Here is a 22825-nt window from a genome sequence, read left to right as displayed (position 1 = left end):
TCAGGCCCGATAGTGCCAAATGGCACTTATAGATTTTACTCTGTCTAACGCCAGACGATTTTACTCGTCAATGGGGAACCCCTCGGGCCTGAAAGGGTTAAGATAAATCTATATGGGGGACTATTCATGGCCTTGTTTCCTTAGACATGTCAATCCAGTATTTGCAGTTAAACAGGGACATAGTTTTTTCACGCTGTTAGCTTAACCCTTTAAGCCCCGAGGGGTTTCCCCATTGACGAGTAAAATTGTCTGGCGTTAGACAGAGTAAAATCTATAAGTGCCATTTGGCACTATCGGGGCTGAAAGGGTTAAGTCAATTTTTAGGGCATTTGTGCAAGGCCACTGGAGAAGCATACAAACTGGTGTAAAACACCATTTCAATCAAGCTTGACAAATTTCCAGAGCTCCTTGCTTATTGGTACTGGATAGGAGGTATCTTTTACATCAACAAAAATTTTGCTCAAGATTCAGAAGTTGATAAAAGGTTCATTAATGGAGGGGACTGGTTAACCCATGGACCCCTTAGGAACCCAAAGATGCCCCCAGTCGACAAGTAAAATCTTCTGGCATTAGACTAAAATCCGTCAAGTCTCGCTCCCAGGAGTCAATGGGTTATTTATTTATTTACTGATGAAGTATGAATACATACATGGTGGAATCAACAACAGGACCTCTACTGCTCAAGAATATGGCAATGGGGTGTTCCTTTAATTACCTCTCTTCTCTTGAACCTAGAGATTATGGTTTTCCTGATATTAAAACAGGAACAAATCTACGTAAATCTGATGATGAATGGATAACGGCCAACAAGCTCCCTTGGCATTTTCTCCAATGAATGCTCTGCGTTCTTAGAAATGATGAATGACATTGGCATTGACAAAAAGCAACAACACTATATAATCAAAAAAATGATAAATCTAGCCATTAGAGCGACATATTTTATCTTCTGTCGTAGAAATAAGATTTGGGATAGCCCAGACTTAATAAAACTTTAATTTTTGTTTTTTTTATTTGATTCATTTGTAAATACAATATACAAGTATATCCCTCAATTTCAAGTAGCCAGTTGTTAACTGCCTATACGTTGAGAGATTTACAACTGTATTCAAAGACAAATAGTTATTATTATTATTATTATTATTATTATTATTATGTTCTCATAGTTGAAAGAGTCCCTTAAAGGGTTCAGCAGTTTCAGAGTCTGCCATTTTTTAGTGCATTTGAAAGTTTGAGTTGTTGCAAGGGTTTTACGTGCGTGCATTGTAACAGTTTGTATTTACATGTTGGCCATGGTGATCCAAGGTTGAATAATTTGCACATTGAGAGTCACAGGCAGCCCTTTTGAAAACAAGGGAGTTGGGTAATGGCGGGAATAATGTTGCATCAAAAGTTCCTCAATGTCAGGCTTCCCATTGTCTCGGTTAGTGCACGCGGCCTTGGTGCATAAGGTCCCAAGTTCGATCCCCGATCTCTCATCCTTGTTTTGACTTCTTTCCTTCCAATGTAGCCTAAGTAGCTTTAAATACCCTTAAAACTGAGCACTGATGGAAAGAGGGGGGTAAAGTGAGTGCACCGTCAGCTTCCTGGGAGAATACCCTCTAGAGGGTAAAGGAACTTCTGACGTTAAATAAGGTGTACCTTTTCCTTTACCTTGGTACGTAAGATTGCATTTTTGTCACTTTTCATCTCGAAGAGGGCCTCCAATATGTCATTTGGTAACAGTACAAATTGTGCTGCTAAACGACGATTCCAATTTTGTAAGAACACTATACAGTGTATATCTCCCAATTTCCTGGACAACAGAGGGTACACCAAACAACAAACTAAGACAATCTAAGTTTATTTGTGTTGTGTAACTATAAGATAATATATAGTACTTTAAAATTCTTTTCATGTCAACCAGGAGTTTGACAATAATAACTGACTTTACTTTTGGCCATGTCAAAACACTACTTGTACATGTACATATAACAATTTTTAAAAAACAAGACCATAAAAATGTGAAGAAAGCATGAAAAATGCTTCTCCTACAGATGAAACTATTAACACGAAAAGCTATACAAAAAATAAATAGGTATTTCCTTGTAACAATCCTGTTTCAAATTTTAATGTATAAACTCAATAACTATCAAAAATTTGATTTTGCTAAAAAGTGAACAGTAAAAAAAATTCTATGAAATAAAAATATAATTCTAGTTTCAAAAAAGGTCATCGAGGGTCATCCAGCTTTAGTATCTTCACGTTGTGAAGGGATTGCTTAAGGGTCAGGCTAAAAAGAAAAGCAAATTGCCATTTTAAAAAATTGTTATTTTAAAGGAAACAGTTCTTGAGTGGACGTAGATGCCTTTCTCTCCGGACCTGCCCTCATTGACGTGTAAAAACAACTGGCATCATACAAACTAAAATATAAAGTTTCACTCTAGGAAGAATAGGGTAAAAATAATAATAATAAGATTGAAACTCCACCAGAAAAATCAGGTGGGCCCAGTATTCATTAAAAGGAGGGGACATAAGCCCTCAGGCACACTATGACGCCTTCAGTTGACAAGGTGTCAATGGGTTGAACACTGTTTCATTTTATGGAAAAGGTTTGCTCATTGTTTGAGTTGTGTTATGACAAAAAATCAAAGCCACTGTTACTGCAACCGCTTTACCCACTAGATCCTGTGTTAGTCCATCGGATTAAGACATGTAAACCTGGTATTGTCCCCTTCGTTATTTGTGGTTAACATGGCAGATGGTGGTATTGTTTTTTGCAAACCAAAGACATCTGCGCCCAACAGGTGAAACCAACATATCTACATGTATGGCCAATGCTCAGTCACCTATGACAGACAAAGAACCATCATCTTCTCCTAAGCAACCTTCTCCACAAGTGATTTCTCCACCTCAAATCCTAGTATTTGTCTGTTCAAAATTGACAAGACACAGTGCTCATACATAGGTTATCAGAGACACTGTTTGTTTCTTATCAAATACTCAACACCTTTCTTTAGAAAGAGAGGTATGTCACACTTAATCATAAGTTTCAGTTTTTGCATGCATAATAATTTATTATTTAGCTCCAGTATTAGGTGTAGATGCATAGTAGCATCTAAAAGCATGTTTTCCATGTTCATCATGGCTTGTACATCTCATAGTCTTGTTTGAGTATTAAAATACACAAGTCCTGACAATCACAAAATAACTATGGTACCTCAAATCTAGTGGTGTAAGGAAGATAAACTGACGATTTCGCTGCTCTGGTAGCATGGCAAGTTCTAACACCATCTTCGTGACAATTTTTCTATTCCACAAGTCCTATAAGGGAAAGGTAAAGACTCTTCTGAGTTATCTGAAATCTCATAGGTACTTTAATTTTTAAAGGTGAACTGCTGAGGGACCTGTTTTTCACCAGAAAATCTTCATAATGTTGGGGACCCAAAGACCCATCTTTGAAAACCATGCCATTCACAATGGCTTCATTTTTCTGATGCTACTAGAATATCATGCCATTACAAATTAGCCTAAAACGTTTTGGATTTTCGAAAAATATAACGTCACTTGAAAAGTGTGTTTCAATGGATTGCAAAAAAGATGCAAAGTCAATTCATTTACCACACTTTATCAAATGCATCACACTGACATGAACACACCTGCCTTATTTCTGATGATCACATTATTTGAGCTTTGATAATGTGAAACTGTGCACGTTGTTTCCTTTCACTGTGTTAAATATAATTGTTCTAAACTTACCGGTATGTAATGAAAGGAGGAGCAGGGATAGCCCAGCGGTGAGAGTGTTCACCTCCCACCAATGTGTCCCAGGTTTGATTATTCACCGATAATCACTTCGCCTTCAGCGAATAATTGTTTTAGTATAAATACACAGGTGATTATTTCAAAAAAGAGAAAAAAAATACATTTCAACGCGAAAATCATCTTCACTTACAGTGGCAAAACGACTACTGGCAGCCATTTTGTTCGTTGAGGTGATCATCAGCTCATAATCCGAGATAGCGAGCCAATGCGAGCGTGTGATTTTGTATAATCACCTGTGTATTTATACTAAGTATTAATATGATTTGATTTCATTGGTGCATCACCCCACAAGCTATTCGCAGCTTTAAACATTATCGTGTGAAAATATATAAAGTTCTGTGATAATAGTTCCTTTTTTAAGATGATTATAAAAAAGGCTAAAAGTTACTAAAAAATTTTAAGGAGCCAAAACGTTTTTGACCGTACGGTCATCATCAGTGGTACGTGGTGGAAATTTACAAACAACTTGCTTTTGTTTGATTAAGTTATTCCCAAGGGGAACAGTTTTGCAATCATCACTGAAAGAACGTACTGCTTTGTTTATTGCTGGTTTCTCGCAAGCAATTACCAGGCCCTCCATTCTCGATGCATGCAATGTTCCATGTGTATGTGTGGGTTGAATGTTTTGCGAGGTGACGTGCTGGCTCTGAGTTATGAGACTTGTTCTCGTGTTCTGCCTTTTGAACTGCACAGTTTCTTTTTGTTTCCCCAATGTAGGTTTTGCCACCAGTGCACTTGGCACGATAGATGACATAATTTTGACTTATGCTGGTTTTCATCTTTGAGATTAAATAAACTTTTGATTTTCTGTGTTTGCCACAAGATGATAAAGCTAACATAAATCGCCCATCCGCAAATTTATCAAGTTACCTTAATTATTACTCGTATAACAACGAGAAACTCAGCAAGAGTTTTATCAACATACTGAATACTTTTACGGATGGGTGATTTGATCTCCTGGGCAGAGCATGACTTTCATGACATTAATTCTCTTATCCCCTAAAAGCATTACAAAAAAATTAATGATCATACTAAGGGACAAAAGGTCCTGCAAAACTGATGCAGTTTTGTGCTTTAATATTATTGTTCTTTGTGAATTGTCCAGAACAAATTGCAACCTATCAGGAGTGTAGCATGAGATTTTAAAGGTGTACGCACACAAAGAATGTTTCGAGCGCTGAATGCACTCTAAAGTACGAGGGGTCTGGGGGGCATGCTCCCACGGAAAATGTTGAAATTTAGGGTCTCAGAAATGTTGTTTCTGACTATTTTCAAAGGACATTTCAATTAATAAATGTGAAGGAAAACGTAGTAGTTAGTTGTGTTTTTTACCCATCTGCCGAGTTTTCTCTGCAGCAAGCTACAACTCAAACAGGGGGTTTCCAGTACAAGAAAAGGGTGAGATGTCGCAAACTCTGTTATAACATCATCATCATCATCATCGTAACATATCCTTAAAAAATAACCATGAACTGGGGGACTGGTGATACTGAAGACAGACACTGTGTGGGGGCTTCGAAGGGAAGACTTTTTCGTCCACTATTATGTTTCTTGCCATTAAGGCTTGCCTGGCCAAAGGGGTCCACTGAACATGTTAGTGTAACATCATCCAACATTAATGTTGAATCGAACATGTTGCACTCGTTTGGCCACTATGTTGTATGATGTTGGAAGTTGTTGAATGAAGTTTGATTTATACTGTAGGAAACAGACAACTTTTTTAAAAGACATGTTTCGGCATGCTTATGCCATCATCAGTTTAATGAGTTCCTAAGTGTGAACAGTTGTAAAGTCTACGGGTAGATGAAAAAATTATTACAACATGACGTAATACAAAAGTGGGTACTATTTACAGCGTGACACCAAACACTGTTTCCTGCAGTATTTATCATACTTGCTACTATTAATTGCGACCTTATGGAAGTTTGATTTGCATCAAACATCGTCTTCAACATCATCCAACGTATCTTTTGTTCTAAGGTGTGAACAACAGTGTTGTATTCGTTTGGCTATCACATTCAACAGTGTTGCACGAGTGAATGTGCTGCGGCTATTGGTATCCATGGTAATTCGTTGCATCTGTTTCGCACGTTGGCACATCAGTTGAAGCTATGGAATGGTGAACAAGCAAAGTCTTGAATGTCTGAGCGACGAAAAAATTAAGCAATCTCTCTTCGAACAGATAGTCCTTCTTGTGCAAGTCAAGACCCCGGGACGTTACTCCCTATGCAGTGACACCCAGCGTCTTCTCAAGGTCCCTCACACCTGCATGGTGCAAGACCTTTGGAGGCCGGGCATTTGCTGTTGCAGTTCCCAGATTCTGGAACAGCCATTCTCTTGCTATCACCGAGAGTGACTCTATTGATAATTTTAAAAGGAACTTGAAAATGCCAACATGGCGAGAGTTTGTTTTCTAAGGATTCTGGGTAGATTTTGTTCCAGACTCTTGAGTCCAAAATTCTGGATCCAACATGTTGCATTCGTTTGACCACCTCGTTCAACACTTTTCAATGGCGTCCAAAAATGTTGGATAATGTTGGATCCGTTTGGCCACGCCTATATGGGTTAATAAAAAGATACTGGAAATACTCTCACACAGAGACACCAGTTTAATTCGAAATTTAAGAAACTTGGCCTGATTTTATACTTATACCTTGCAAAGTTTCACTCACCATAAAAACATCAAATTCATCAAGACATCTGAAGGGAGATTCCATGGCACCCCAAAGTGCTGTCAGGAAACAGATTGTGGACACTGATCTTTCTCCACCTGACAAAGATCTCATTTTGCTTGTGCTTTGATTGACACCTCTCTCAGAATGTTCGCCTACAGGGCCTTTGTGGACATTTACCTAAAAAGATGGTGAACAATCAAATTACACTTGTCAAGCAATGGCATTAGGACAAACGATAGACTATACTTTCAAAAAACTAATGTAACAGGACCTTCATGTAGCAGCATTTACTTACAATAAGCTCTAAAACCTCTTGACTGTGATCAAATGTGATGTGTCCACTGAATCCCCTCTGGCTCAAATGCTGAGTGAAAAACTGAGAAGTGTTTGATGCCATGAATTTCCTCTTTTCTTTAATGTAAGTCATTCTCCTCAACATCGCGTTGTTCAGATGCTTAAAAACAAAGGGACAGCATAATAAATGCTTTCATAGTCTTGTAAACATACAAGGGGGCCAACTGCCAAGCAAGCTAAATTTGAACAATAAAGCCTTGTTTCCAACTGCACTACAAAAATTTGTGACGAGCAACATAATTTGATCAGCTCAATCTATGTGATTCCTCTGGGGTTTTCCAAAATTTAATTCCAGTGTAATGTCACATGTACTAGGATTGCTTAAATATGTGAGGGTGAATGAGGCTTAACACAATGTGCATTCCTAATAGCACGTTTTTAGAATAATAATTACACAGGTTATTAACGAAAATGCTCTGCACTGATTGGTTGCAATTACCGTGATTATTCAATAGATAATTACTGAGGCAGTCAGCGTTATGAGATATATTGCAGCCAGCTGAGGCCGTAAAATCCTATTGTGCTCCCTCTGCGTTATATTAGCAATTACAGGAGCTTCCTTGTCATTTGTTGGTATGCAAACGATGAAATTAGCATGAATTCCCTATTGTAGGTAGAAAGTGAGAGACACTTTTTTTCCATCTTGATCATTTTGAGTTTTAAGTTGCAAAGGGTAGTTTTGATAAGGTACACATGCACTGAAGTTGGATGGAGGATTCCTCGGAAGACGAATCTGCCATGTAAATAACACGCAGACCTTGAGTTCCACGAGTACTACCGTCGTTGAAGGTAATGAAATTTTGTTTTTTGGCGAGCTGTTAATAAACAAGAGTCTAAATGAAATGTCTGAGGCGCAGCTGGATTTTGTCTTGGCACGATTTATTTCCAAAGTCAGAAGAGAAGACCGCCAAGAGTATCCAGGGAAGACTTTATAATTATGAAATGATAGGTGAAACTTAAACGTTTTTATGTGTGTAATATAACTTTGATTAACAAGAAAGATTGTACATTTAGAAGTTTAAAATCTGCATTGAATTTTCAAATGAAAGAGGAAGCTGCTCAAGGAGTAGGTGTGGTTGTTAATCAGGCTAAATTTATAACTGAAGAACAAGAAAACTTTTTGTGAGAAAATGGTTTTTTAGGTGGCAAGAATGGGGAGATTCTTTGCTATACTTATGGTTTGGGTTTTTGGCATTCAGTTTGCTTTGAGCGCTGGGCAGGAACACCGGAATTTGAAGTTAAAACAACCTCAGTTATCTTTAGAACATGATGAATCAGGGTGTGAATTCTTGTAGTACATGGAGGATATTAGTAAAACCAACAATGGAAGTTTGTGCCATTTGTGTGTCAAACGGAACGTTCATGCATATAAAAATTTCGCTAATGCAGAACGTTGCCCAGTCGAGCTGTATAAGGACTGTCTAAGGAAGTTAATGACAACGCATTTTATTTGCGTGCTTTGCCCAAACCAAGGGGAGAAGTGTGGTATTACAATAAACCAAAGGGAAGACTGTCGGCCGTCTGTTGGCCATTGTCGGACAACAGACGGCCGACAGTCGACCGACAGTCAGCCAACAGGTTTTCAGGGAGCTCTTCTTCACAATTTCCGAAATCTCCGTGCATCTAATCACTTGCAGCTCTGGGCATATCTGACTTTTGTGTGTACGTCAATTTGAAGCACCTGCAGATTGTTCAGTGAAAAGAGTATTGCGTGCAGTTGTCTGTCACTTTGTCAGTAATGTGGGCACCTGAAATTCCTACGGGTATTGTTTTGCTCAACTGTCAGTTTTAATAATTATTTACGTCAAAGTTGCATGCGTGTGCTATTTCAGTTTATTAGTTTTAGTTTAGCATGCACTCTAATAAGATTTCAAATAGCATTGGTTTCATTCACACAAGCCATGTACCTTAGTTAAAGTCGTGTACAAGCACGAGATTTTCAGATGATTTTGTGTTTTAACCCATTCAAGCTGACCATTATTTTATAATAATTCTCCTAACCTATTGGCTGACCAGTTGCATACTCGTCTATAGTAGTAGTACAATAATATTTTGCTAACCAGAAGTGTAGACTCATGAACTGTTTTGCTTAATATTAAGGAAGTCATAGAATAAGTGTGTAGACAATTTTATTGTTGCTTCTTGTAGTCTGTCTATTCATTTTCAACATTTTGTTAAGGCCCAGTATTAAAGTGTCTATCCAGCCTACGGAGTTGGTAATAATTTTTTGATTTCACCACTTTTCGACCTCGAAATCACGCCTCAAAGTTCGTGTTTTGGCCACGTCCAATCAATGCAAGTTGACTGCGTAATCGAAGATTGGTGACTAGTGACATCACCTCAGGAGCGACTCGAATGGAAGATATAGCTTGAGGATCATTTAAGGCTTTGTTTGCATTATGATCGGGAGGCGCGGTGGCCTCATGGTTAGTGTGCTCAACTCCGGATCAAGTGGTCCGGGTTTGGGTCCTGGCTGGGGACATTGTGTTGTGTTCTTGGGCAAGACACTTTACTCCCACGGTGCCTCTCTCCACCCAGGCGAATTCAAGGCTGGGGGTAACCCTGCGATGGACTAGCATCCCATACAGGGGGGAGTAGAAATACTCCTTGTCGCTTCATGCTAAGAAAACCGGGGATAAGCTCCAGCATGTTGGGCCACTAGGCTCGGAAAGCGCTTACCCTTGCATTACGATCTGCGAAAAAAAAAAAAAGAAATAGACGGAAACAAAGCCTTTGAAAGGCCAGCTATCTCATGATAAATGGTACAACGTAATAGCTTTTATAGGCATTCAAGAACAGAAAGATCCCGGGCGAGCCACCAATAAGTGCATCACTTGATGCTAGATCGAATTATCCGAAGGCTGTTTATTTTGAGTGTTAGTTTTGAATTTGACGGTCTGCCATTACTCACGTTCAAAACTGACCGATAGGACATCAGAGGGTTGGATCTAGAGAAAATGACGTCATTTACTCACTAGCTTGACATTTCAGCGTGTAAACGCAATTTACTATAAAATATGCAAAACATGGGTTTAAAAGTCTGAAAGCCTGAAACCCCTGTGCTGCATATTAGGGAACTTAAGCAACGACAACGGCGACGGCAACGAGAACGTCACAAATTTGCATATTTAGTGGACAAAAACAATAGCTTTGCACGCCCTGCATGAGCGTTTTTCATTTTTGTCCTTTTCTTTGCCGTCGTCAGCAAAACTACAACGTGAAATAGCCAAATTTAAGGTTTTATGAACAACGCCAGCACTTGAGGATAAATTTTCATTTTCTCCCCTAAATTAAGCGCCGTTCTGACCAGTGTCATTTTTGAGGAACTACCGCACCCTTGTCATATTAAAAAGGTTGAAATAGTCACCAGGCGATTAAAACAACGCGAATTTACATTTTGAGATGGCGTTCTCGTTGCCGTCGCTGTTGTCGTTGTTTAAGCTCCCTATTAATTCAGCCGCGTACACACGCATTGCATTCCTAAACTAGTGAGTCTTTGACGTCATTTTCTCCTCGACCCAGCTCTCTCAAGATTTTAAAGTTAGTAATGGCGGACCAATAAATAAGAAAATTCCAGTTAAAATAAACAGGTGTCTTTTTAAAATCAGAACTTAAGACTTGGGTCAGTTAGCGTTTAGTTAACATAGTTTTGAGAATCCAAAGGAAAAAAAGAATTTTTTTTGGTCGTAGTACCACTTTAAAGGAACAGCCTAAAAGAGGTGTTCATTCAAATACGTACTCCAGAGAACAAAATTAAATATGACAAAGGCAAAGGAAACCAAGCCATGTACAAGGGAGGTTGTGTACATGTAGGCCTGTCAACCCCATTTAACACGCCTTCAGTGGCATGACCAACCTGACGATGACTTTGATCGGTAATTAATAATTAAGCTGAAACTTTGGTAATGGAAGAACACCAATAATTTATCTGTTATGAGTGTTTGCTGGCAATTCCAGACCATAGCTGCCATGTGAAGTCCTCAGGAGCAAAGTGACAAGAACTCTAAGCGGATGGAGTACTTGTTGTCCAGTTGTTGTGCTTTAACTTCACGAAGTCCATCCATTTCTTCCTTGTGGCCTTCGATTCACTTCGATTGTCACCATAAAATGGAATTTTATGTAATGCTATATACCCTTCTCTGCATCAGGAATATTTGAACAACCCGCAACAACACATCTATCAGGCATAATTTCCGAAGAACCCGTCAAGGGAACAAAGTAAAACTGATCCTCCAAAAAAATTGAATTTGGTGTGCGGTTCCTGACATGACAGGAACTTTGAAGCCATATTAATTTCAGTGTCAAAAAGTGCCGGAATTGAAAAATTCTTTTTGGGACAATTGTCTACGCTTTACAGAGATGCCAAAACCATAAAAACCCTGGAGGCTGTATAGACACTTCAACAGACCTTTTACTTTACATTTTAAATTGCCATGCCCAGGTTCTTCTCAAAAAAAGGATACCCAACATTACCGGGAAAAAAAATTGAGGATTAAATGCAGCAATTAAACCATTGACCCCTGGGAGTGAGACTAAACAGATTTTATTGTCTAATGTCAAATGATTTAACTCGTTAACTGGGGGCCTCCTAGGACGTTTTGAGGTGTCAATGGGTTAAAAATATTACGTTACATCACTAAAAAGCTATATAATTTTGAAGAATAAATCTTTCTCTTACCTTGTTATACTTTTGGATATTTGTGGTGTTTTTTACTATTTCTGAGAATCTGCCTAAAATGTCATGATAACCTCTTGTTACTTCCTCTGCACTTTGATGGCTGCACAAAGATAAAGCAAACCTTTTAAGTAGACATGCAGTTTCCATCCTATCCTGAAGTGAAAGCCTTGCTTGTGTCATCTTTACTCTGGAACACATTTCTGAAGGCATCTCAAGATAAATATTATCATTATATGGCTTGTGTTTGTAGCCGATATAATACGCGCTCTGATTGGCTAATTGTGACTGAATTTTAGGGCATTATACTCCCGTAATGCCCACGGGTCGATTACGGGATTGCAAAAACAAAGCAAAAGCAACAGCTGCAGAAAAAAATTAAATTTCTTGAATCTTCAGTCCTAAATGGTTTGTAAAATATTTCTAACCAGTAACTTACTTTCTTTCCTCTTCATCAATATATTTCTGCTTTTTTATTATTTCTGTTTCAAGATCCTGCACAGTGCGAGAAGTCTCAACCCTATCAAAATGTTGCATTGCCTTCTCTGCCTTTTGCTGTAGGGAGAAAACACTGAAATGAGTAAAAAATCGCGAAATGATGGATACTATATAAATGTCATATTTGAAATGTGGATCATTGTAGTTATGCACCAGTCAATGTAAATCCATGATCCCCCCCCCCCCTCCAAAATGCCAGATGATTTTACTCTTCAATGGGAGTCAATGGGTTAACGTACGTGCTACCATGATCAAAATTTTATCCCTTGAATTTTTAGGTTTATCACATAGAATTTCATGAAAGATTAAAAACACCATTTACTGTTTGGAAAATATCTGCATTGGTTCCAGAGACATTTAAGTTTCAAAAATGTGTAAAATATGCAAATGAGAGGACTGATGATGTCATTCACTCAACCCAATATAACATCAAGTATATAAATAGATCTATCTCAGCCAATTTGCAGAAGAGATCATATTGAAACTTGGGAGGCTAATAGTTCTATAAGCAACACATCTACAGCTATTAAGAAATTGGTTCTCATGGCAACTCACTCTTTTCCAGTCCCCTCCAACCTGATTTTCAAATTTTTGGTGACCTTAAACAAGGCCACAAACTCGACCTAACATACCGGTATTTATATGCTTGCAGGATCATGCAGATGAGGCCTCATTAAAATTAGCAACTATCAAAACAGAATAGCGAAGGTGACCAGCAAAGCTTTTAATATCAGGGAGGTCTGGAACACAGTATGTTGCCATGGTAAAAAAACTGGTATGCTCATATTGTGGAACACATCTACTAGAAACATAAATGTCCAAACGGACTCCATACGTGCGAAACTTTTTGTTTAACTTGTAAACTATTTTCATCACTTGTTTGTCTTAGTATTTACAGAGGTTAGTTTTTATACATTTTTGACTTGATAATGACATTACGGTAATGTCAAAACGTTGTCGATTTTCATTCAGCTTTTTAGCCTTTTTAAATTTTAAATCTTAAATCTTAGAATGCTTTTAAGAAATGTTCTGTTGCAACTTTTTTTTTGTCAAATGTTTTTCTAAGTCACTTCTTTTCTGTATTTCTTTTATGTTGTTTAACAGTTTTAAGCAGTTATTGCAATGTCTCATTCTACTTTTTGGGCAGTTTTGCGTGTCATGAAATTACATCATTTTGCGTGACAGGGAACCCCTTTTACTCTTTCCTTCCTAAGAGGGGTAATTATAGATTTACTGTGTCTAACACCAGATAATTTTTTATCAATGTGGGCCACGTCAGGGGGTTAAAGGGCTAAGATGGGTTTGATAGAAACCTATGATGACATCGTTCATTGTGTTGACCAAAGGATAGCCCTACCTCGGCTAATTTGATGAGGCTATCCCTTTCCTGCTCTGTTTGATCAATTTTCTGCTCTAATTTTTCCCGTTCCTTTTCAAAATGCTCCTTTTCTGCCTTTTTTTGCTCGTTTTTTTGTATTAGAGCCTCCAGCTTTTCCTAAAGAAGTCAGAAAATTGAGTACAGTAATCATTAAGTGACACTTGTTTCTTTGCACTTAAAAAAAAAATCTACCAATGTGGGAGACCACATACACACAGAATTTTTGTAGGGAATTCATCAGCAGTGATCTAATTAACCTGCATTTTCAAGTCCCTGGGTAAAATAGAGGTAACTTTAACCCAACAACTTTTCTGAGTGAGATGCAGTTTTTGGCGATTCAGTTTCATCTAGACGCTGAAAAAACACTGTATGTGGCATAAAAATTGTGACAAAAAATGTCATTTAAAAAAAAATTGAGTTGCCATTAAATTATGACAATGCATCATCATTGCCTGCTTGGAAAAACTCTTTCACAAACTATGTTGGGAAATGAAGGGAATAAAAATCGTTGGTGATTACCTTAGTCATCTACAGTTTGCCGACGGCATCATTAATTATTTTTTGCCAACAATATTGAAGAACTTCAACAAATGCTACACAAACTCAACCAAGCTAGCCTCAAAGTCAGGCTTAGCATGAACCTAAAAAAGGCCAAGGTAATGTACAACCAGTTTGCTGAGGACATGCAGTAACCCACGACCCACGAAATCGAAGAAGTCGATCATTACATCTATCTAAGTCAATGCATTTCCATGGATTCTGCCTCGAAGGAACAAGAGATCACCCTTGGATGGCAAGCTTTGGCAGAGCGAGCTCGAGTGTGATCTTCAGAAATATAGACATTCTGATCATTCTTAAATGCCAGGTTTATGACCAGTGCATTTTACTTACAGTTACCCTTACTGATCAGAAAGCTGGAATCTTACGAAACAACAAATCTTGAATCTTAGAACTATGCAGAGAGCCCACGAAAGAATCATGACAAACATCACGTGGCAAGACCATAAAACAGCTCAAAGGATTCGAGAAAAAACCAAAGTATGAAATATCATGAAACGATAAGTAAACTCATATGGAATAGGGCTGCGGTCATGTGGTCATAGAGCTGGCCATGTGTCATCACTTTGTAATGTCCATTGTCCATGGGTCTTCACACCTCCTTCCTAAAATAAAAGTATGGTTCAGGTAACTAACTACGACTCCAATTTTCCTTCAGTTTGATTCATACCTTCAGGGGTTCTGCATCCCTGAGAACTTCACCAATTCGTCTTCTTAGCTCATCAATGACAGCCTCTTGCTCAGCCATTAATTTACCAGCTTCTGCCAACTCCTCCTCTGCATTTTCACTCTGGATAAAAGTATATGGAAACAAAATCTGTGAGAAGTTTACTGATAATCTGACTTGTACGGAATGGCTGTCACAATGCATATGAGCCTGCAATTAGGGGTTTGACCAATAAACAGAATTGTGTGCTAAGTTTGTCATTGTTAACTTTGTTGCACAATAATATTATTCATAAATTATCTCAATACCTGCTCACTGAGATCAGCAATGAGTTGTGTACAGTGCTCAAGGTCAGTTTCCTAAAGGTTTAAAGAAGCCACAATCACATTGTTTAGGCAATCAAATAAACAAAAGTACTATTTTTCAAAAACCAAAAATAATGATTTACATTGGTTATAAGAACTACTGAGTTAAGATGTTTTTATTCAGATTGACTTTGTAAGTGTACTGCAAAGCATTTGGATAGAGAATACACATGTGAAATATTACACTGTATTGGCTGTCCGTAACTCTGAATTTTATATGCTTAACACAATCATCAGATGGCTTTATTGTGACAGAAGCATACCTGAAGTATCCATACACATTTGTGTGAATAATGGTTAATTACAGGGCAATTGGACAGAATTTAACAACAGAGCTCTATTGAGTAAAGTAAATGAACATTTACAGACACATTTCTGGTTTATTTTACTACCGCCTCCTTGATATGTAATTTAGTTAAGTTTACATTCTCGGATGACGGGTTATGGGGTATATTTGAGGGGGTCTGCAGAGCAAATAATTGAGTTTGACATCGCTGATGTCATCGTGATTGTGCTATCCCAAGCTTTACAAATCCATTGCTGTTTTTTGTCAAGTACTTACGAGGAGCTTCACCAAAGTAAGTCAATTTATGTTGTTTCCATGCTCTGTTTAGTTTATTGTATTACTTAAGAGTTAGTTTCCCGTCAGATACATTATGTTAAATTGTTTCATCACTATTCATCTATTGTATTTAGTTGCACATCATTCTTAGTTTCGTTTCGTTTTTTATAATTGCTTTTTAGTTCAAACCGTCATCGTTTATCATCACAACCACGTCATTACTCTGCTACTTGGGAATAAATAGTCTTTCATTGATGATTCTACACATGGTGGTTTGTGTTACACGTTCAATTTTGCTTCTATAATCTACAAAGCTACGCTACCCCGTGACCTTTTGAAGGTCTGATCACACAGATATTTTGCGAGTTGCCTAATATTTTTCTGAGCCTTAAAGGGGCAAGGATCTCATGGATATACACACCAGCCATAACTCTAAAAACATGACCATTCTAAATCAGTTTCTGTAACTAAATATTGCTATAGCAATAAGATAAACGAAAATTTAGACCTAATCACTGAAATGGGCACTTAGACTTAATCTGTAAAATGAGAGTTTAACCTATGGGACTCGTGGTGGGTATATCCATAAGATCTTTCCCCTTGAACGGGTGAGGAAAAACACGAGCAATAAGGAAAATGTCTGCACATATTATAATTTCAAAGCTGCTGCCTAAGAAAATTCTTCTGTCGCTCTTCGGGCTTCCAACATTAAAAGTTAGCAGCCTGAGTCATTTTTTCAAGAGCCCAGAATTAATTAATTCAAAGTGAGGATAAATCACCCTGTGATAAGTTAGGCGCCCGTTCGGACTACTCTTTCAGAAATTTGGTTGCCTGCGCTTGCAAATAAGGCGCTCCAGGTGACCGGGCGACGGTTAGGCAGTAGGCTTGAATTTTGTTAAAACATTCAAGAAGGGATTTATTATGCCACTATTATACCATTTTCTAGTATTTTGGCTTCTTCCTGCACTGAGGAAGAATCATATATGACTTTTGATTGTATCAGTTGCATAATGAGGCACGACTGTGAATGATGAAAACAACACAGACAAAACCATTCAAATGTCCTTTATTTGACTGGATAACAAAATGATGAGTGACAAGCGACGACAAGCTAAATTCTCAGGCTTTGCTTCCTGTTGAAAACAATTCCTTTCATTGAAAAACTCCCGTTCTGTCTGTATTTGCTCTGTTCTAAACCGGTCAAACCAGAAAATATGGTAACATGGTGCAATGGAGGAATAATAAAGTTTATTATATGAAAATTAATATTCCTTATTTGACCTCTGTGGAGGTAAGATAATCATTTCCAAGTGAAATGACGATCACCTTAACCCATTGACTCCTGAACCATTTAAATGCAGACATTATCCAGCAGTTTTGTAGTGGAAGTAGAGGTCGTTCAACCTCTACCGTCCATTGATGAGTAAAATCGTCTGGCATTAAACAGAGTAAAATCTCACCCGTAGGATCGAGTCAAATGGGTTGATAGAGAATTTATATGAAGTATATAATTTATTTGAAATGTGTTAAGATGAAGATGACTGATGTTAGAGGAAACATTGCAAGGTTCTTTTACAAACTGCTCATGTTATTCATTTCACTAATAAAGATGATCTCTCTAACATATCAAACAACGTGCATGTACTTGGAACAAAAAGATTTACAAAATACAATGTTGTCATGCATTACCAACTCAGATACATCAGGTGAGACTTCCTCTTCAAGTTTTTCCATCAATTCATCAATTTCCTGTAGAAACACATAAAAGTTAAACCAACAGTAACCTATGGCATTTCAAAATTGCATAACTATTGATGTCTAATGGTGTAATGTGCCTTTGGCAGGATTTGAAACTTAAAATGACCTACACAACACAGGTTAGATGCTCAACCCATTGTGCTTCAAGAACTCCTGGGGAACAAGGTCATTTATCAAGGCTCTTGTTAGGCAAAGTTGCTGTTGCTGGTCTGCAGGCTCTACAATATGTGCCCCAAGTTTCAAATACAACTACTGAATGTTAATGTCACACACAATAATATTGAACACTCAGTATTGGTGGGAGGAAAGAGGCTGTGGATAAAGTGTTGTCCAGGACCTGAGCGCCGCGTGCCACTGTGAGAGCAATCACTGGGCTAGGCTAGTGTCAGTGAGTGGCATACTGGCCATGCACGGAGTACAGCTGCCTTGAGCAGTGTGTACCTATGTCAAGCTCCTGGAAGGTTGGGCCAGCTAGGAAATTAAAAAGTGGATATGCATATGCCACCATTTCTCATCCCATCTCGGGCAACCAGGGCATCGCTTCAGTGAGGATCTGAAGGATAGGTGCCGTCAACACTTATCCCCATGGCTCTGGAACAGAATCCTCCCACATTAAGGCTACTAAGAGCTGTTTAAAAGAACACCAGATGCCACACCCAACATGGTGCAAATGCAGCATGCTGTTAGAAGCCTCAGACAAGATTCTGAGGGCTATCCCCTTAATAGATCACTACAGCACTGAGAATTTTGATATCTTTTCCAAACACCACCATGTTGATTCATAGTGCCAAAAGCACCCTCAGGGAGTAAGGGCATAAAAAATACAGAACAAAGCAAGTGGGTGCACATCATGGGTGAAAGAAGCTCGGAAAGAAAAAACAAAAAAAAACAAAATTTAAAAAACACAACTGAAAGTAGAAACAAACGATGTCCCCAAGAAAGTTTTCCTTCCTTCCTCTCAGAAAGTCTTAAAAAGCTAGTGAAGATACTGAAAGCATCACAGAAATACTCGGGGCAAGCAATGTAAAGATATTGTACGAATTAAACAGGGTAATAGGCTGTTGGATCCTCTTACTGAGACCAAGAGTGTGTTTTATACCATGATTGGTCTTTGAAATAAATGCACCCTTCCCAAGGGAGAGGAGAGGAGAAGTTTTATGGCCTTGTCAATTATTGTGACATATCCCACGGAATAGTCCTCAGAGTGTTGGCAATGATACTAGATACTAGATAGCAAATGTTTGGGGGTAAGAGAGGTGGAAAATAGTAAGTCACTCTTTGAGTGCTTTTTGGGTAACATGGAAGTTAACAAAGGTGGGAGTGGGGGGGAGGGGGGGAGGGGAATGAAGGGGCCTGCTGCAGCTGTATGACCATTCTGAACTTCAGTGGACACATTCTTTTTGAAATTTTAGAACAGGATGTGTTAGTCCTGGGGACAGAATAGCTTAACCCTTCCCTTAGCACCTGGCAAAGAAAAAACACAAAATGATTGGTTTGCTTGGGTTATTATCAAGATAGTTTTCAAGTAGGTCAATGTTCACAGGAGTCTTGGGTGTCTGAGTGAGGAGATAATCACTGCTGTATTTTATCACTTTACTCAGAAGACTCTCCAGGGTGCTGGGTTAAGTGGGTTGTTGCAGGGGTATCTGACAAGAAAATTCCTCCCATTTTCAAGGTAGAGTTAGAGATGAATGGCCCTCTAGGATAGGGTATCGTCCCTGCAGCTCTCCTTTGGAAATTCTGAAACCTTTTGTGGGCCGACTAAATAATGTTGAGATATGTGATGAAGTCCACCACCTGCTGGGGAAATGCCCCTAAAAGGGCAGTAGCGTACACAGAAAAGACAGATAGCTAGCAGTCGAAGGAATTGATCAGCACTCTCTTAGCTCTTCTCTCGCTAGGAAAATGGATGGGTGCAGGTTACCATAATGAGCTTGGTTGTGTTCAGAGAGGTAATGGTGTTTTCCAGGAGTAGCCATACAAAATAAGTGCCCAGGTTGCCGGAATGAAGAACTCCTGAGTGATTTAGCTAAACCGCTAAAGGGAGAAATTTAGTGAGCAAGCACAATGAGAAAATACTCAGTTAGCTTTCAAGAATAAAATGAGGATTTGTGTTAAAATGTCCATGTACGGCAAGCCATGATAGCATATTTCATTGGCTGGAGAGTTGCCTGCACGTGTTACTGAAAAATCTAATTGGTTTAAATAAAAGAAGGCAGGAAAACATGTGTGTAGATCGGGCGTGGAAACAAAAACGAACAGTTGGTATAATCAGTAACATACAAACGTCAATTTATTATAATTGCACTAAACATTAACTACAGTTTATGCTATAGCAGAAACATTTAATGCTGTAAGGAGACCTTGTAGCACAATGGGTAGAGCTTCCAACTGGTGTCAAGGAGGTTCTATTTTTGCACCACAGATGTCTTAGCTAAGTACTTCTAACACTAACAGCTTCTACATTTTAGCCCAGAGGACTAAAACTAACTTCAGAATAATCCTGAATGCTTGAGATGGCAAAAAGTGAAATAATATGTATGCATGATTCTGAGATAAGATCCTTATCATTAATTCTCCTTTCAATAAAATGAAAGGCCCCCAATTGCAAGCATATTAAGGATTGTATAAGTACTGTAAGTACTGACCAACTTTAGATTGTTCACTGAATCTTGCAACTGCTTTTTGTTCACTTCGTTTTGTTGTAGTTCTCTCTAGAAATGAACCAAAACAAGAAACAAATCAAACAAACAAACCTGTCAGATTCCTTTCATAACAATAATATATTATTGACAAGCACTAGCAAACTTTTGGATTACTCACATTTTTTTGCTTTAAGGAGGCTTCCAACTCCCTTCTGTTTTTTCCAACTCCATCCTTGAAATGATTTAAATTGTTGATTTCCTCAACTAATGTCCTATAAATGATAATTTACAAGAATTATTATGAAAATTAATGAAGACTGCGAAATAGTTTACAGCAGTTGTTACCGTAACCCATCTCTTCACTAATTTAAAAGTGACTGCTAAGCAAATTATTATTATCATTGTCTCTTCTAGACAATGGAAAATTCAGGCACCTTCAAAAGGAATCGAACCCATGAGCATTGCACCAGAATGTCATCAGCTCGAATCTCGTTGAAGCCAACTGAATTTTTGACTCAAATGTCAAGAAAAGTTCAAGGATCACGTACCTCTCTCTATTCAATTATGTAAAGAGAAAGAATTTACCCCAGACCACATGATTCATATCACAAAATGCTCAATTATTGCTAAACATGCTAAGTTGACATATACCAGTATACATGCAAGTTGAAAGGTTCACAACTTATTCCTAATCATGTGAGATGTTACTGAGGCATTTAATAATATTAAATAGGAACCCTTCAAAGCGTGGGGATAGCTATACAGCACTACAGTATTTGTCGCACTGACAATGGCTGATAATTACTTTACTTGATTTTTGTAGTTGCATGCCCCTGGCTAATAAGCAAAACTATAATATCGAAAACCCACTTTTGGCAAGTTTGCAACAAGAAAGTTAACCACTGGCCCCATTTTAAAACCAAAGCTGGATGTTCTGAACACCACTTTGCCCCCATTTCTGCACTCCTTAATCATTTAGCCACAAAACACAACGAGATTCACAAAACCTTTAACACTCACCTTTCATCCTCAAATGCATTTGACGACAAATAATTCCGCCAATCTTTTGGAGGAGCAACGGATTTCGCAGAACGCCCACCAATTATAAGGTCACCACTGGCAGCAAAGGCCTACAAAAATATTGAAATCTGCTAAAAATTAAGAGTTCGCTTCAAACTATGGTTGAAATTTGCAACCAAAGGTAATGAAAGTGCAAATTCTACTGAGATGCATGGCATGAAAACCAACTACTGTGCATCTTGCACGTACTATTATAAGACCTTGGTAAACAGCACATGAAGCTGCTTGCGCAATGTTTCATTTTTCAACTTTAAACTAATAATAGTTTTCACTCCATCTGCCCCCGCCTAAGATAGTATGAAACATTGAGATACGTTTAAATTATATGCTGAACATGCCACCCCTGTTTCTGATCTGTGTCAGACAAATTGTCACTCCTGTTTCTGATTTGTGTCCGGACAAAATCAATTTCTGAGCCAGGCAACCTGATTTGCTTCAATGTTTGATTTTTCAATTGCTAACTTGAACAGCACCTTGGTTCTCCTTGTGAGTTTCTACTTTGTGACCCCCAAAACACCTCGGCCATGTAGCACAATTCCAATACCACACCCATTTAAGCAATACTGATACCACCTTGCATGCCCAGTTGAGCAAATCGAGATTGATTCCCCCTTGAAGATCTACCAATTTATATAATTATTTACCCTTTTTACGCAGGGACCTCCAGGTTGCCTCCTCGCCGGGGAAATCAGGCGTACTAACATCCATTGCTCTTATAACTGATGAAGGCTTAAGACTTAGCCAAAATGTCTTAAGGACGGTGCCTACTATTGTAATTGTGCGTACGTTTTGCGAATCTCCAGATGCGCGGATTTCCTATCGGTAGTGCTTTCTAATGCAGGGATGTTTTTGCGCGGTTTAAATTTATGCGGAGAAAGCAGAACTTAGCAAGTGCTCTTGGTATCCAAAAAGAACATTGGGGGTAACCATGCATTTTTCAGAGATAATTAATCTTTACGTTGGAAAGGAACACCATACATTGCTTTGTATTTTAAAGCTTTTTGCTAATATTGTTGATTAAGTTATATTTCAAACACGAATTCAAGTGTTTCATTGCGATTTCAAACAACGAGAAAACTATTGAAACATGAGGGCCTCCGGGCCCGAGTGTTTTATTGTTTTCGAGTTGTTTGTCATCGCAATGAAACACGCTGAATGAGTGATTGGAATAACTTCTCAAACGAATGAAATGGAATCAATTGTTTTTCCTGGTATTTGCGCACTCTGGAATGCACTGCTTACCATGATTAATGAATATGCAGATTAGGAGTGTTTCAACAAATTTCAAACACTGCTTGCAGTGCCATAAGGGTTTCACTGGGTATCCAAACCATTGCACCTGACCAAATGCAATAATCCTATTGGCTTACAGCCTTATGAATAATTAATGAGTTTGAGAATTATCTTTGAAAAATGCAGGGTTACCCCCAATTTTCTTTTTGGATTTTAGTAACACTTGTTGAGATCTGCTTTTCCCACATATTGTCAAAACCGTGCAAAAATAGCTTTGAATTAGTAGGCACCGTCCTTAAACAACAACAAAATACCACGAGTCAGTGACAAACACTAGCTTAAATTAATTCATTTAGCAATGTAGTATGTGCAGATCAATATAGTCCAACAACGTGAAATATGAAGTTCACCTGCTTTGCTGGGGCATTCCTAGAAAGCACTACTTCAGTCGCTTGTGACCTGGATTCTATGAGCAAAGTAGACTCTATGTGAAGCTAAAAAAACATGAAAACGTTAGAACTATTACATAGAAATCAAATACAGCAAATGGCAGGCTTAAAAGAGTATACACAACAA

The 22825-nt window shown here is 38.3% G+C and overlaps 1 protein-coding gene across 1 annotated transcript in view; it reads right to left on the bottom strand.

Annotated features, from left to right (window-relative positions):
• Positions 1-1824: 1824 nt before the first annotated feature.
• Positions 1825-22825, bottom strand: part of LOC138052556 (structural maintenance of chromosomes protein 6-like) — a 57639-nt gene continuing 36638 nt past the window's right edge. The window contains exons 17-30 of the mRNA XM_068899099.1: positions 22660-22743; positions 20957-21066; positions 20115-20208; positions 19940-20005; positions 17223-17282; positions 14915-14965; positions 14610-14729; positions 13361-13498; positions 11945-12060; positions 11509-11608; positions 6772-6930; positions 6474-6653; positions 3197-3300; positions 1825-2269 (exon numbers count right to left, since the gene is read on the bottom strand). Coding sequence (XP_068755200.1) covers positions 2209-2269; positions 3197-3300; positions 6474-6653; positions 6772-6930; positions 11509-11608; positions 11945-12060; positions 13361-13498; positions 14610-14729; positions 14915-14965; positions 17223-17282; positions 19940-20005; positions 20115-20208; positions 20957-21066; positions 22660-22743 — 1443 coding nt within the window. The 3' untranslated portion in view covers positions 1825-2208. The remainder of the gene's footprint in view (positions 2270-3196; positions 3301-6473; positions 6654-6771; positions 6931-11508; positions 11609-11944; positions 12061-13360; positions 13499-14609; positions 14730-14914; positions 14966-17222; positions 17283-19939; positions 20006-20114; positions 20209-20956; positions 21067-22659; positions 22744-22825) is intronic.

This window comes from Montipora capricornis, chromosome 6 (genome assembly GCF_036669925.1).
Source record: "Montipora capricornis isolate CH-2021 chromosome 6, ASM3666992v2, whole genome shotgun sequence".
Lineage (NCBI taxonomy): Eukaryota > Metazoa > Cnidaria > Anthozoa > Scleractinia > Acroporidae > Montipora > Montipora capricornis.
This window is presented reverse-complemented; position numbering and strand designations above follow the sequence as displayed.